The sequence below is a fragment of the Protopterus annectens genome, chromosome 14.part0, assembly GCF_019279795.1.
Source record: "Protopterus annectens isolate FY-2018-M chromosome 14.part0, PAN1.0, whole genome shotgun sequence".
Lineage (NCBI taxonomy): Eukaryota > Metazoa > Chordata > Ceratodontiformes > Protopteridae > Protopterus > Protopterus annectens.
In genome coordinates, this window is record NC_056748.1 from 654,269,316 (window position 1) to 654,283,599 (window position 14,284).

Here is a 14,284-nt window from a genome sequence, read left to right on the forward strand (position 1 = left end):
TATAAGCAGAGGCATCTCTTCCACTTGTACAGTTTTATGGCTAGTTCTCCAACAGGTAAACAGGTAGACTAATAGACCTTAATCAGAAAATGTGCTTTTTATCCTTTACATTATATAGCTAAAATATGCAAAAAAAAAAAAAAAAAAAACACTGAACTTTGTTTCTTGCCAATTAGAATTTTACAAGTCTGGACACCTGGCTCCCACTGTCCAAGCTTTTGTATGGTTAAAAGTAATGACAGGATCTGGTCAGAGATTATACTTATTACATGCATTAAATATATTTTAAAGTATGTTTAGGAAACAAAACCTAAGTAAAATAAAATTAAAAAAAGACTCAGTCATCCTGTGATCACCTACATTATGGTGTACACAGGTGATCAGAGAATGAATGAATGACTTGAGCCCTCTCTCTAGTGAGTAATAGGACATGGCTAGCCAGATCAATGTTCCTACTACTGTGTGAGGTAAACACGAGTGGTCGTTTGCACTTGGTAATAAATCTTGGTGTTTACTTGAGAAACCTGAAGGAGGAAATGTTCAAGATCTTTGAGGAGTTGTTTTCGGTTGCAGGAATTTTCTTAAATACTGTCTGGATACAAGATATGTGTATGGGCAGTGGTAGCAGCAGAAACTATCCACAGAAAATGTTTTTTTTTGCTGTTTTGTTTTTGTTTCTTAACATTCATTGTGGATTGAGGAAGGGATCATTTTAAACGTTACTCTAAATCATTTAAAAAGTTAATAGAATGACACGTGAAACATTCTGCTTCAACATGCATTTTCTTAACAATATTTCTTATGTCTAGCATTACTGACTGACTGCCATCTTTAACACATAGCTAGAAAAAACAAAAATGTTATGAGGGTCAGGGAAAAAAATATAACACAAAGGCAAAATCAATGAAAGTTGAGCGCATACCTCTGAACTGTCTTTGGTTTTGGCTCAATATTTTCCTCTGTCCCTCCTAAATCTGATGATTTAGGGAGAAAAGATTTTGGATTAAATAAAAAAAAAAAACAATGACAATTATTACAGTTAAATACTTCTTTTACTTTCAGAAAATGCATGTTAATTCACATTCTCTTATTCCTTCAACATTTCCAGTTAACTGTACTAATATTTTAAAAGTGCAATTGATTATTTATGGATTTCTCTATGATTCTGGGGGTCAGAAGGCTATGGTTGAGAGGTAGGGATAAGCTTGGCACTGACTGACAACACCTTGCTAACAATACATTGTGTAGCCATTAATTAATTTATTTTCTTTGCAACTGAACATCTAAGGTGATTGTTAGGGAGGAAGTAAGCCAACCTCTGTGTGCAAACATAAATAGACAGAAGGTGGCTATGGGGTAATGAAAGCAGTGCGTCTTAGGTTTGAAGTTACTGTATGTCCTTCAATTTTTATACAACAAAAGTGTGTAGAGATTGTAGCTAGCTTTTTTTGTGGAAGACAAGCAGGTTCTGCAGGAAAGCAACTAATCATAAGACTGGCTTCTCAATGTGTTTCCTTAAACGTGTGGTATGGATTGCACTGTGTATGTCTAACAGGAGTGAGCTGAAATACTACTACTGTAGCCATTATTTATTTTATTAATATATGCAAGTGTGTGTGTGTGTGTGTGTGTGGGTGTGTGAGCGTGTGCGTGCCTGCATGCATGCCTGTGTTTGTGTATATATTTATACTCTCTAAACATTCAACAAGAGGGAATAGAGCAGACATCATCCTAGAAATGCAAACTTCTAGGTCTGCATTATGAAAGAAAAAAGGATTTGATTTGTTGCAGTATTTCATTGATTTCCACATCTGCCTTATTTTTAAACAGGTTTGTAGCTCACTGTCTTAGCTCAGGAGTCAGCTATCCCTGATTTTATTCCACATTTTTGGCCCTACCCTTGTAATTTTTTTCCTGGTAAATCACTAAGGATTACAATCGATCAATAATGCCAGACATCAGTGCTACATGATTTTTATTGTTCAGTAAATGCAGGTTGATGCAAACCCTGTTGTTGTATTAACTTTAAGTGAATCAAAATAATATTTAAAATTTCCTCCATATTTCGGGACTTTTTCTTCTCATTATTTTCCCACGAATTCTTGGAAAATGAAGATGTGAGAGAAGGAGTAAGGTTACTTTTGAGTTCTCAAATGTCTGTCCTTCATGCTGATCCTCACTGAATGGGTCTCTCACAAATTAAATGTTAAGAATTTTTTTACAGATATCCACAGTTAATAATACTGAATCATATTAATCAAAAGAACTTTTTGTATGCAGGAAGAAACAGTTATTAACCATGCAGTATACTGACTAGATGGAGTTAATAATAAGTATTTAACACTTAAGCAATGTGTTCACACTGTAAGAAACGGTGTTCCATTTTCTGGAGACGGAGACTGGGTTGATTTTTATTTAAATGAATTACTGTGAGGTTGCTATTTTTTATGACAGTTGAACAGCTAACATTTCTGTCTGTGGAGGAAAACAACTAACTGCTACTATCTGTTCATTATTCTGGCTTGCAGAACTAATGTGAATTGTGTGAAGCAACTTAGAATACTTTTACATGTGGCTACAGTTAGTGTGGAATTTAGCTGAAATCCATAATGCAACCATAACTTTTTTTCACAATTCAACATCTGAAGAGCACACCAAATTGGCTATAAAAAGAAGGTGACTCTTCTTTTTGGAAGGGAGGATGGGGGGAAGAGAGCAGGAAGAATTACCAGAAATGATTCCTGCATCCTCAAGCATTTGTCTCCTCAATTTAAAGTGAGCTACTTGCTTGCTCAGTTTAAACAGACAATGATCTGGTTTTGCAGGACAAGTGTGAAGTAAGCTGGAATATTTTACTGTGATTACTGCGTATCTGTGTGAAACAAACTTGAGCTACCATGTTTTTGTTACTATAATTAACAAAATCAGACATCTGAGGTGCACAACGCAAACTGGCTGTAAGTGATGGGTGGAGAGACCACTGTGAATAAAAGTGATCTGACCCTGCTTTTGCTTGATCACTTTTAAACAACAGTCATTGATGTGGTTTGGCAGTACTGGTGTCACACAATATATTGTCTTTGCCATAATTAGTGTAAATCCTGTTTTACTATGACTTATGTTTGTTTTTGTGTGTGTGGGGGGGCTGTGTATTTAAGATCAACAAGTTGGCTAAAAATGCATCCACTTTCTAGTACAAATATAAGCACTGCCATTATGTTTGCATGTTTGTGTGGATGGTAGTAGCACTATATTTAGGATAATTAAGTTGGCCATAACATCTTTCAATTACCATCATGAATGTCAGTATTGTCTTTCTTTAATAGTTTGGCAGAAGCATAATATGTTTGAAAGCAACTGTTCATTGGCACAGTGGAGCAGTTAGTAGCATTGTCAATTCACAGTGCTTTGCTCTGGTTGAGTTTTTACTACATGGAGTTTGCATGCTTCTTCCGTCTCTGTATAGCTTTACCCATGTGCTCTGGCTTCCACCAGCACCCCCATTCTATAAGTGAAATAGTAAGCATGTTTTTGTGTGTGTGTGTGTGTGTAAAAATTATCACTAATTTTTACGTGTAAACACACACAGTAATGTTAAACACATACTTAACTCTTCTGGATAACAGTAAACATGCAGTTAACTAGTAATTATCTTTCAAAAATAAGGCATATAATGCATCAGAGAATATAGAGACTCTCATATCTTCTAAAGGCCTGACAGACCCTACACCAAAACTGTATACACAGATTTTTGACATGGGATTTAATGGTGGCCTCTGCCCTAAACGCCACCTATTCCAAAACTGGCCTCCCTCAGAAGTATGAAAAAAGGGTTGCAGCAGGTTTTGTGTGTGTGTGTGTGTGTGTGTGTGTGTGTGTGTGTGTTGGGGGGGGGGGCTGGGAATGGTGCAGTCATTATGTTTCTAATTTTCTTCACAACCAAGCCTTATAGATGTGCAAAGAAGGTTGATACAGCTTGTGCTGTGGACGGGACATTATTTCTTTAACTTTTCTGACAAACCCCTGAGATTTGACCAAAAGGTTGCTATAGCTTGTGTTGGGACTGAGGACAGTACAGCTGTTATTTCTATTACTTTTCTTACAGACCACAAAGGCCTATTTCATCCCAATCTAACACCTGAGGGATCACAGAAGGTGATTATGTTCTTTTTTTTTTTGGGGGGGGGGGTAGGAAGAATGACCAGAAATGATGTATGTATCCTCACAAGCATTTGCCTTCTTAATTTAAAGTGAGCCACTGTTTTGACGTCTCTGAATATTGAGTCTGGGACACAACTTACTTCTTATTTGAAAGGAAAGAAATATGAATTTATTTCTTTACTCATGAAGTTTGTTCATGTTAACACTGGATTAGAATGTTGAAAAAATGGTCTAACATGCAACTTGGAACATCTACAACCCCATCTTCTGTGGGCATGGTGACCCCTTGACCCCAAGCTTAATCTTATTATCTCCTACACACTTATTACTGTACAGCCCTGACCAGTTAGGATGTGATTAAAGGATGCAAGGAAAAGTAAAATCAAATAGAAACACTGATATTCTTTTATTAGACATACGCGTCTAAGCTGGGGATTTGTAATTTCCCATCCATTTGAATAAGCAAGAGAGGTGCTTTGCATTATGTGGTTTGGAAGACAGTTCAATTGAAGTGGTATTCTCTGTGATACATGCCTATCCTTCCAACATTTATGTTGCAAAAGAGATTGAGATCCCTTAAGTGGATATTCAAACTAACAGTGGACTTGAGAATGTACAACAGGTCAGAAAGAACAGGGTCTGTTTAGACTCTATGCACAAGGCTGTGTTCCCCACTTAGCAGTATATTTCATAAACTGAAGTGGGAAAAAGGCTTTGAGATGGTCCGCACATCATTAATGGCTTAAGACATTGATTTTTTTTTTCTTTTTAGTGAGAAAGCACTGCATTCATTCCAGTTGCGGCAAGTGTTTGGACAGGTACATACTGAAAAGGGCATTACATCCATGACTGACCTAATGAGAGCTGGTACAGTGCAATGGTTACATCCCTGGACCTGGATACCACACCTTTAGATATAAGCTATGCAATGAATAAACACTTCTGTACCATAGTGGATACATAATGATCAAATGGCAATTCATTAGCTACCTAGGTTCCCAGATCCCAGACTACAGGAGTATTATTAATTAATGTGATAGATTCAAGGGAAGTCATGCTTTCCAAAGATTACTTTATACACTTCTTAACATTTAGCTTTAGTCTATGGTTTTGATACCAGCTATTTGTTTGGGTAGGGTCCCTCTGGGGAGTGATGCACCAGATTTACAGTCAACTTCAAACTTTATCAGCCATAAATCCTTACCATTTGCTTTGACCTCAGAGAAGTAAATGCCAAAGACAGTAGCCCAAAGACTGAACCCTGGAAATTTACCATTAGTAACAGGTCTTTTGGAGGAGGCACAGCCACCTACTGGAATTTCCTGGGTTCTAGTTATGAGCCAGTAAGTTATCCAGTTAGGGATTTACATTTAGCTGTGAGAATTTGTCTATGACACCTGAGTGTGGGATGGTGTTGAATGCCTTTGTGAGGTCTATATATGAGGTGCGTACTGATTTGCCCTCATTCATCATCATCATCATCCCCCCTTTTCCCATTTTCTACATGGGGTCTGGGTGTTGTGTCAACTATCACCATCTCTCTCTCTCTATTCAATGCCACTCTACTGCCTTCTTCGACACTCATGCCTGACTGTCACAGTTCTGCTCTCACACAATCCATCCACCTCTTTGCTGGATGTCCTTGTTTCTTCTTGTCTTCTTCCTGTTTGTCCCAAGTCTTCTTCACAAGATTATCTTTTGCTTTTGTACACATGCGCGCGAATCATACTTTGGCTTCTGTTGTTATGCCTTGTTTCTTTGTCTATCCCACAGTGTGCACCCTTCTACTTATCTCAGGCACTTCATCTTCATCACCTCTATTTTCCTCAGCTGCTCTACCTTTACTGCCCAGGTTTCTGCACCATACACTAGTACTGGACACAACACTGTTTTGTACACCTTACTTTTCAGCTTAATTGGCATTCTTCTGTTATATACTACACCTAACTCTCGCTGTAGGTTGGCTGCAGGCCCTCTATTCAGTCTTGCCTTCTCCTCAACCACTCCTCCCAGATACTTGAAGCTGTTAACTTGTTCCACTATTTTCACTTCTATCTCAACTATAAGTTTCTTATGAAGCCCTCCATTTGCTGACATTACAACTGTCTTATCTGTACTTAGTTTCATCCCATGTGCCTACAGTTTTGCATTGCATTCCCCTATTCTTTGCTAAAGTTCTTGCTCAGAGGCTGCCTGTAATTTTGCATCATCTGCATACAGCAACTTTGTTGATCTGTCCCCTCTGATGTGTTTGCTAGTGTAGTCCATCACCAGTATGAACAACAGTGGACTCAGAGCTGAGCCCTGGTGCACACCCACTCCCACTGGAAACCCCTCTGTGAGACCGAACACTGTTCTTACTAAAGTCACTGGGTCTTCATACACTGCTTGCACAAATTCTACCAATGTTTCTGGGACTTTGAACCACTGCAGGCATGCCAAATCATCTATCTTGGGACCTGGTCATATGCTTTCTCCAACTTTAGGAATGCCTAGTTAGAGTCTTTCCTCTTCTCTATCTTCTTTTCAACTATGTCTCACTGTAATCATTGCGTCAATTATGCTACATCCTGAAATTAATCCAAACTTACTTTCTACTGCTCTGCGTATTTATCAATCACTCTCACCATAACTTTCATGCAATGTGACAGGAGTATGATACCTCTGTACTTCTCAGAGTTGTGAATGTCCCATTTGTTCTTGAGCAGTGATATTAGTATGCTTACTCTCCTGTCATATGGGATACACCATTCTCTCCACACTGCTGTGATGCACTGTTTCATGCATCGCTTCAATAACCTTCCCAGAGAAGTCGACCAGTTTAAGTAGGTATGATCTGTCTTTGATGAATCCAAACTAGCCTGGAATGAGAGACTGTGGGTTACCTATGTCAATTCCATAATGATCCTTTCCATAGCTTTACTAATGTAGACAGGCAGGTTTATGGGTCAATAGTTACCCAGGACCATTAACTTTTGGGGAGGAGGCAGCAGCTGTCTTCCATTCATTAGGCATGCAGCCTGTTTGGAAGCTGATAATATATAGCTTCTGCAGGGAATCATACAAATCGTGTTTCAGGTCAGCCAGTAGACAGCCTTGTATGTTATTCTGCCTCACAGAAATGGTGCTTTTAGCTTTGGACAGTGCCCTGACCACTCGTTCTTTGGAGATATGGGTGGTGTGGATATGGATATTTCCTCTTGGAATATATTAGGGGAGACGGGGTATAGTTTGAGCTAAAGTTGTCCACTAATAGATCAGCTATGTACTCTGGGTCAAAGCATGTAATATCATTTTCTATTAGCTTTGTGCAGTGCATTGTTTGTGATGTTTCTAATATAATTAAAGAAGACTTTGTACTTCTTATTCACTTGTGTGGCTGTTTTTATCTCATATCTGGCTTTGGTTGATTTAAGCAAGAGCATTTTTGGCACCTTGAGAGTTAACGTTTTTTATGGATTGGGTCATCAACCTGTACTGGGATTTTGAATTTAGCCAGGTCATCATTCAGTTTTAGTAGATTAGCCTTAGCATAATTTCTGAATACAGTGATACTGGAAGATGATTCTCGCTTCAGCCTTATGTTGAATGTGACTAAGGAGCGGACTTATTTGAAAGGGGAGGAAGTTACAGATAGTGGGGAGCAAAGCTGTCTCATATTGGTAAGGACCAAGTCCAGGATCTCATCATCATTAGTAGGGGTGCGGACTAACTGGTACAGAGAGTTTGCATTGATGAAGTCCATAATGAAGTCCAGAAATTTCTGGACACACAAGTTTGAGGATGTATAAATCTCCTAGTGGATATTGGAGTATAGCTGAATTCTTATAATGGAATGACATTTGGGTTAATGCATAGGGACTCCATATTAGTTAGGCAGGAGTTTTGGTGTGAGGGGAACATAGAAGGGTGACTTATAGTCAGCTGTGATATGATAAGGGGTTTTGTTGATAGTTCCCCATGAGCATCCACAATGGGCATCTGAAAAGCCTCCTTGGATGTACTTAAACTTGGATCCCCACCGGCCTCCAGCCTGGTTGCAGCAGAGGAATCCAACAACAAAGCTGGGCAAACCTCCAGATTTACTCACCCAGGAGAGAGGTCTGTCAGAGGCTGAACAGCATAAGATTCTGGCCTAGGCTTCTTGTTCTTCTTCTTCAATGATGGCTGTCCCTCAGAGTGGGAAGCACCCTCCACTGTGTCTTTTGCAAGAAGCTTAAGACACTGACTTTCATGATAAAGTGTCAAAGAAAGAAGATAATCTACTCCAAAGGGTTTTAGGTACAAAAGCCTGACAAATGGAAAAGGACGTATGGTGGTAAGAGGCACCTAAGCAAAAGAGACATTGGTAGTGGTGGTCTTTATGGAGAATCTGTCTCAACACTGGCATTTACCCTTCTTGGATGACATGAAAAAATAAAAAGGATAAGTAAAAAAAAAAAAAGAACCCCAATGGGGCTCTTATCTGTAACGGCTTGGTGAACCATCAATGGAACGGGTGTTCAGACTTATGATCAAGTGATGGTGTTCAGACTGGTGGCAAAGAAGTACTGAGGATGGTAACTCCAGACATCACATTTATGCCCTACGCTACACAAGGAGCAAAACTGTGACGTACATCATACCTTAAGGTAACCTAAAGGCTTTGGTATACTGGCTATACGTTGGACTGGTAAAGAAGGTTTAAATTAATTTAGTTGAAAATGTAATGTGCGGTTGCTCTACTGTAGGACTGTAAATGATGAATTCCAAAATGTGTCTCTAAATGTCAAAAATGGTTTACTGGAAACCCACATTCAACCATTTTCAAACTGCAGCATAACAGTGACAGTTAGAAGTCATTTCCTAATGTCTCCAAACATTGTTAGGCAGGGGTGCAAGCCCCCCCCCCATACCCCCACACTCCCTGCTACTTTAATATACTAACTCTGAGATCGCACTACAGTGAAGGAAAGGGTACATGTCCCGATCCCCACTATAGTGCGATATGCAACCGGAATGCCAAATTCAAACGAGCAAATGCCAGTGTGCATTCACTCATTTGAATTTGCAACAATGGTATTTGACAAATCCCAAATCTTGCCAATGTTCTTTCGCACTTTGGTGTGTCGTACAATGGTCTCCCGACTAAATGAAGGTAAACCGTAAAGAATACTGCAACAGTGAAATGGAAGGACAACTACTAGTATGCAGTACTAATAGTGAATTACTCATTAGTATTAGTTAATGCAAGTCGACTGCTATAGCACTAGCCCATTTGCATTAGTACACAGCAGTGGAGTGTGACAGTGGTGCAGGGTAATTGCCACACTGTGATCCTCATATTCTGGTTCAGCTGATGGAACATATTTTACTACAATAGCATTTAGTTCATGCTAGGCAGATCAGGTGACCTGCTGCAGCCACATCAATAGCAACGATGCCAAATTACATGAGCATGCATAAAATCAATTACCTGTGCCAAAAATACAACATGCTCAACTAATATTGGACTCAGTGAAAACTGCCTGCATGGGTTCTAACAACCATCTTCAATTTCTGAGGGTTTCTTTTATGCTGGGACTTGGCCCTCATACCATCCTGTCTGTACAAGTCAGAGGGTGTCAGACCTAATCAATCGGTTCCAATACATTTGTTTTACAAGTTTCATTCAGTTAGCTAGTCTCAAAAGAATGGCCTTTGACAAACTTGTCATGGTTGGACCAACAGCAGTATGACCAGAACCAGAGACAAAAATAAAAAATTGTTTAAATCACAGCAGATGGATACCACAAATAAATTGACCTGCCATACTGTGTGAGGATACTCTTGGGCTCCTATCAATAGAGCAGTTTTTAAAATTCTGACATTATACTTCTCTTGAAGTTCAAAAAGGTATACTTGGGAAATGCAGTGGGCTACAGCTATAGTGCAGGGTAACTATGCTACTGATGCTCACATTACTGTCTTAAACTTTCTAAATTCTGACTCTGACTGTCCACTAGAGATGAACTGAACAACTGTTTTCTATGCTGGTTTACTGAATTCAAAACATAACAGATCAAATCTGGAAAGGAAGGAAAAGCCTGCAGGACTTCTGCAGTACATGCTGAAATGTTAAAAAATAAAGAGCAAGCTAGGGTGAGCTTTGCAGAGCTATTCCTTCAGTCCTTTAGCCTGTACCATGAACACTGCAGGACTAAACATATAGATGATGCATGCCATAACAGTCATTCATGTCCTTGCTTCAGGATATGAGACAATGTATGCAGGGGCAATTAATAACCTGGAATAATGCACTAACAAAGTGAGCAGTGGGTGCTAACCATGGCTGAAAGAACAGGTCATGGCAACAGTATTAACCCTGCACTCTGTAACTTAATAGCCAAGGTTTGAAAGCATACTGAGGATGATGCTGAAGGATGATCAAATGATGGTATATGAAAGCTTCAGAAAGTTAGTCTTCAAATTCAGCAATCCATGGTTTGATTCCCACAGACTCCTTTTTGCAGAGAGTGTTCTTTGGGCTGAGTCTGAAAAAAGTCCATGTGGATCAGTACTCTAACCAAGTTAACAAATACAAATACAATAAAATGAATATCAATTAGGGAACAGAATCACACAACTGTACACTGCACAAAGTATACACAAAACACCTCAAGGGATGACACAAAGCCATCTCCAGGAGGATGTGCAGATGTATGCACAACCAAACCATAACATGGCCAGCGACAGCAGAATACTTACTTTTGTTTTGGAAAGAATAGGAGCACCACGGTCAAGCAGCATTTCCACAACTTGTTCATGTCCACTTCTTGCTCCACAGTGAAGAGGTGTTAGACCATCCTAATTAGATCAAAACAGGTAAAGCATTAACTACATTATTTTAAAACATGCGAGTTAACATCATGACAATGCATTCCATCATGAGGTGATCTGCAAAACTACTACACATCTTTCATTTACTAATTTGTCAAAACATTACAATTTTAGTTGCATATACTTTGCAAACATATATCAGTGAATATTATAGCTGACAACTGGTAAATATTTACAGTAAGAGATGAAATGCATGCCACCAATAAAATATGCTATTAGTTTGCTGTTTGCCTTTCGGCTTTTCCCGGTTAGAAGTCGCCACAGCGGAACTCCGGTCCGCTAATGATTGGCAGTAGATTTTCACGAACGCCGAGCTGCCAGCTCAACGTTTGACCTTCAACGAAGGCACGCCCATTTACGTATGTCTTTCGAACGCCCACCCAACCACGGGGAGGACATGCAGACTCCACACAGAAGGTACTCCAGCTGAGAATCGAACGGGAGAACCTCTTGCTGTGAGGCAACAATGCTACCGCTGCACCACAGCTAATGCGGACTAATAAAATATGATATTAGTGTACATTCTTAATGAGGAATTGTTACTTAATGATTGTTTGCATCTCATCAGTAATTTAGTTAAATTATTTAACTGGAAAATTGCAATGAACTGAAAAATTAAAACATATTCCAAAACAAACTGGGAACAAAACACAAATATTAATGATATAACTATAAATATTCATCTTCTTCTTCTTCTTTTTCTTTCGGCTGTTCCCGTAGGGGTTGCCACATCGGATCATCTGTTTCCATTTCTTCCTGTCCTCTGCATCTTGCTCTGTCACACCAACCACCTGCATGTCCTCTCACCACATCCATAAACCTTATCTTAGCACTTCCTCTTTTCCTCTTACCTAGCAGCTCCATCCTTAGCATTCTTCTCCCAATATACCCAGCATGCCTCCTCAGCACAAGTCCAAACCAACGTAATCTTGCCTCTCTGGCTTTGTCACTAAACTGTCCAACCTGGGCTAACATCTTTAACTCTGCCACATCCAGCTCTGACTCCTGCCTTTTTGTCAATGCCACTGTCTCCAACCCATATAACATAGCTGGTTTCACTACCCTCTTGCAGATTTTCCCTTTCCCTCTTACTGGTACTCGTCTGTCACAAATCACTCCCATAAAGAAATGCTGATTTTCAGTCTTCTGCATTACTTTATATGAATTATATATGAATATTTATTTATATATAACTATAAATATTCATAAATAATACAATATAAAGTAAAGCAGAACACTGAAAATCAGCATTTCTTTATGGACAAAACATAAGGTTTGGCCTAGCTAATTAGTGCATGGAACCACACAAGCTTCTAAAATGGTAAAAAAGTTTTGGACTGCATTGGGCAAATATTGTACAATTCTTATGATGAGACAGAAAAAGTAACTGATGTATAAGTAAGATGCACAGCTCAGGCAACAGAAAGAGAAATGGGAAAACAATGCAAGGCAAGTGGTTGTAATACGCATTCAGAGTTTATGTTTATTAGGTGCTCCAGATCCACCTGCATTAACTACAGACTGTCGCCATTGCATCACTTGCCAAAGTATGAGAATGATCTGAGTTCCTGCTGAAATTCCAATGCCTTCAACTGCAATCCTTAGAACAGTGACCAGTGAAATTGCAGATATGGTGAGTTTTGTACAAAGGTCCAAGTGTGCTGCACCTTGCATCATTCCCCTTACTCTGAGGTACAGTGATCTCTGAGTTAATATCAATAGATAGAGAGGCAGATATAATCAGTATGTGTGGGTGTGAATGTGGGTGTGGGGGAGGGGTGTGAAGCCTGCAAGCAACAATGCTCCAATGGCATTACAGTAAATTATGAGACTAATATTTCCTGGAAATTGTACTTTACTTTTATAGTTACAGGACTCGCGTAATTAGGGATTTCACACTCATCAGAGGGAGCTAAACGATGTGCAGTATGTTATCCTTACTGCTGATTATCTTGAGTAATTTCAGACTAGCTTACTTTTATTACACGAGTCAGCTGTAATGACCTACTTATTCAATTCATACAGCTGGCAGGGGATTTCGAGAGGTTCCAAAAATGCACTGATAATCCCTAAAGGTTCCAAGAATAAAGTGCCAATCATGTGAACCAAGAACCTCTGATTATACTGGACTCACTCTGTTGATAACCCCCACACCGCGTGTGCACGCACGCACACACACACACACACACACACACACACACACACACACACACACACACACACATACACACTTCTTTACTGCACACAAGTTAATTCTTGTAACTTGACGGACAAAGAAGACAGGATATACACATATAGTCTTTTTATGCTTTAGTAAAATCAGCATAATAAAAAAAACAGATGCAAGTTTAATTTGAATGTCTTATATCCCACATGGCAGTCATTCTTATGTATCAACATAAAAAAATTAGAGGAGGAAGCCAGGCTTCTGAAATGTGAAAGACGGTGACATACAAGGTCTGGTGGAAGGCAAGTATTCTAGAACGGGCACATGGATGGTGTTTGTCAATGTACAAGCACACCTGAATTCATGCTCACAGAATCCTCCACCAAGCACTCCAGCTACTTATTGCTATACAATCTCTTCAGGAGTAACTTGTCTTTGATCTTCAAGGCAGTTTTGGACCTAGAGCTTTTTGGAACCCCTTGTCCATAACATATAACCCATGAGGCTAAGTGTAGGTCGGGGCAATTTATTTCTAAGCTAAATAAGCACCAGAAAAAAGGCAGTACTCGTTTGTGTCATACTATTTACCTACGGTACTGAATATGCAACCATTCGCAGTTAAACAGTGATCTCCTTTTAAGAAATCACTAGAGGATTCTACAAGCAATAGAAATATCAGAAGGTTAAGAGAGTGAAGCTTGATATTCAAACCTATTGAATTTGTGAATCCCTTTAGTAAACCTTCTTACCATGCTGTCTATCTCTCTCACACACACACACACTCACTTACACACACACACACACAGACACACACACACACACAGACATAGACCCACACACACACACACACATACACACACACACACACACACACACACACACACACACACACACACACACACACACACACACACACACACACACACAAGTTGATTCTTGTAACTGACGGACAAAGAAGACAGGAACTCTGCTCCCAATAACGTCTTAAGACTACATAATGCTGGCTGCAGTGACAGACACCAATAATGTGAGTAAGGCTATATGAGAACACCACATAGTGCCTTTTATGCGCAGTCACAGTAAATGTTACTGTTACAA

At 39.4% G+C, this 14,284-nt stretch overlaps 1 protein-coding gene across 7 annotated transcripts in view; it reads right to left on the minus strand.

Moving 5' to 3' along the window:
* ANK3 (ankyrin 3) overlaps window positions 1-14,284 on the minus strand; it is a 2,432,060-nt gene that overhangs the window by 1,102,855 nt on the left and 1,314,921 nt on the right. For all 7 annotated transcript variants that reach the window (XM_044056400.1, XM_044056402.1, XM_044056401.1 and 4 more), the window contains one exon: window positions 10,888-10,986. In XM_044056400.1, coding sequence (XP_043912335.1) covers window positions 10,888-10,986 — 99 coding nt within the window. The remainder of the gene's footprint in view (window positions 1-10,887; window positions 10,987-14,284) is intronic.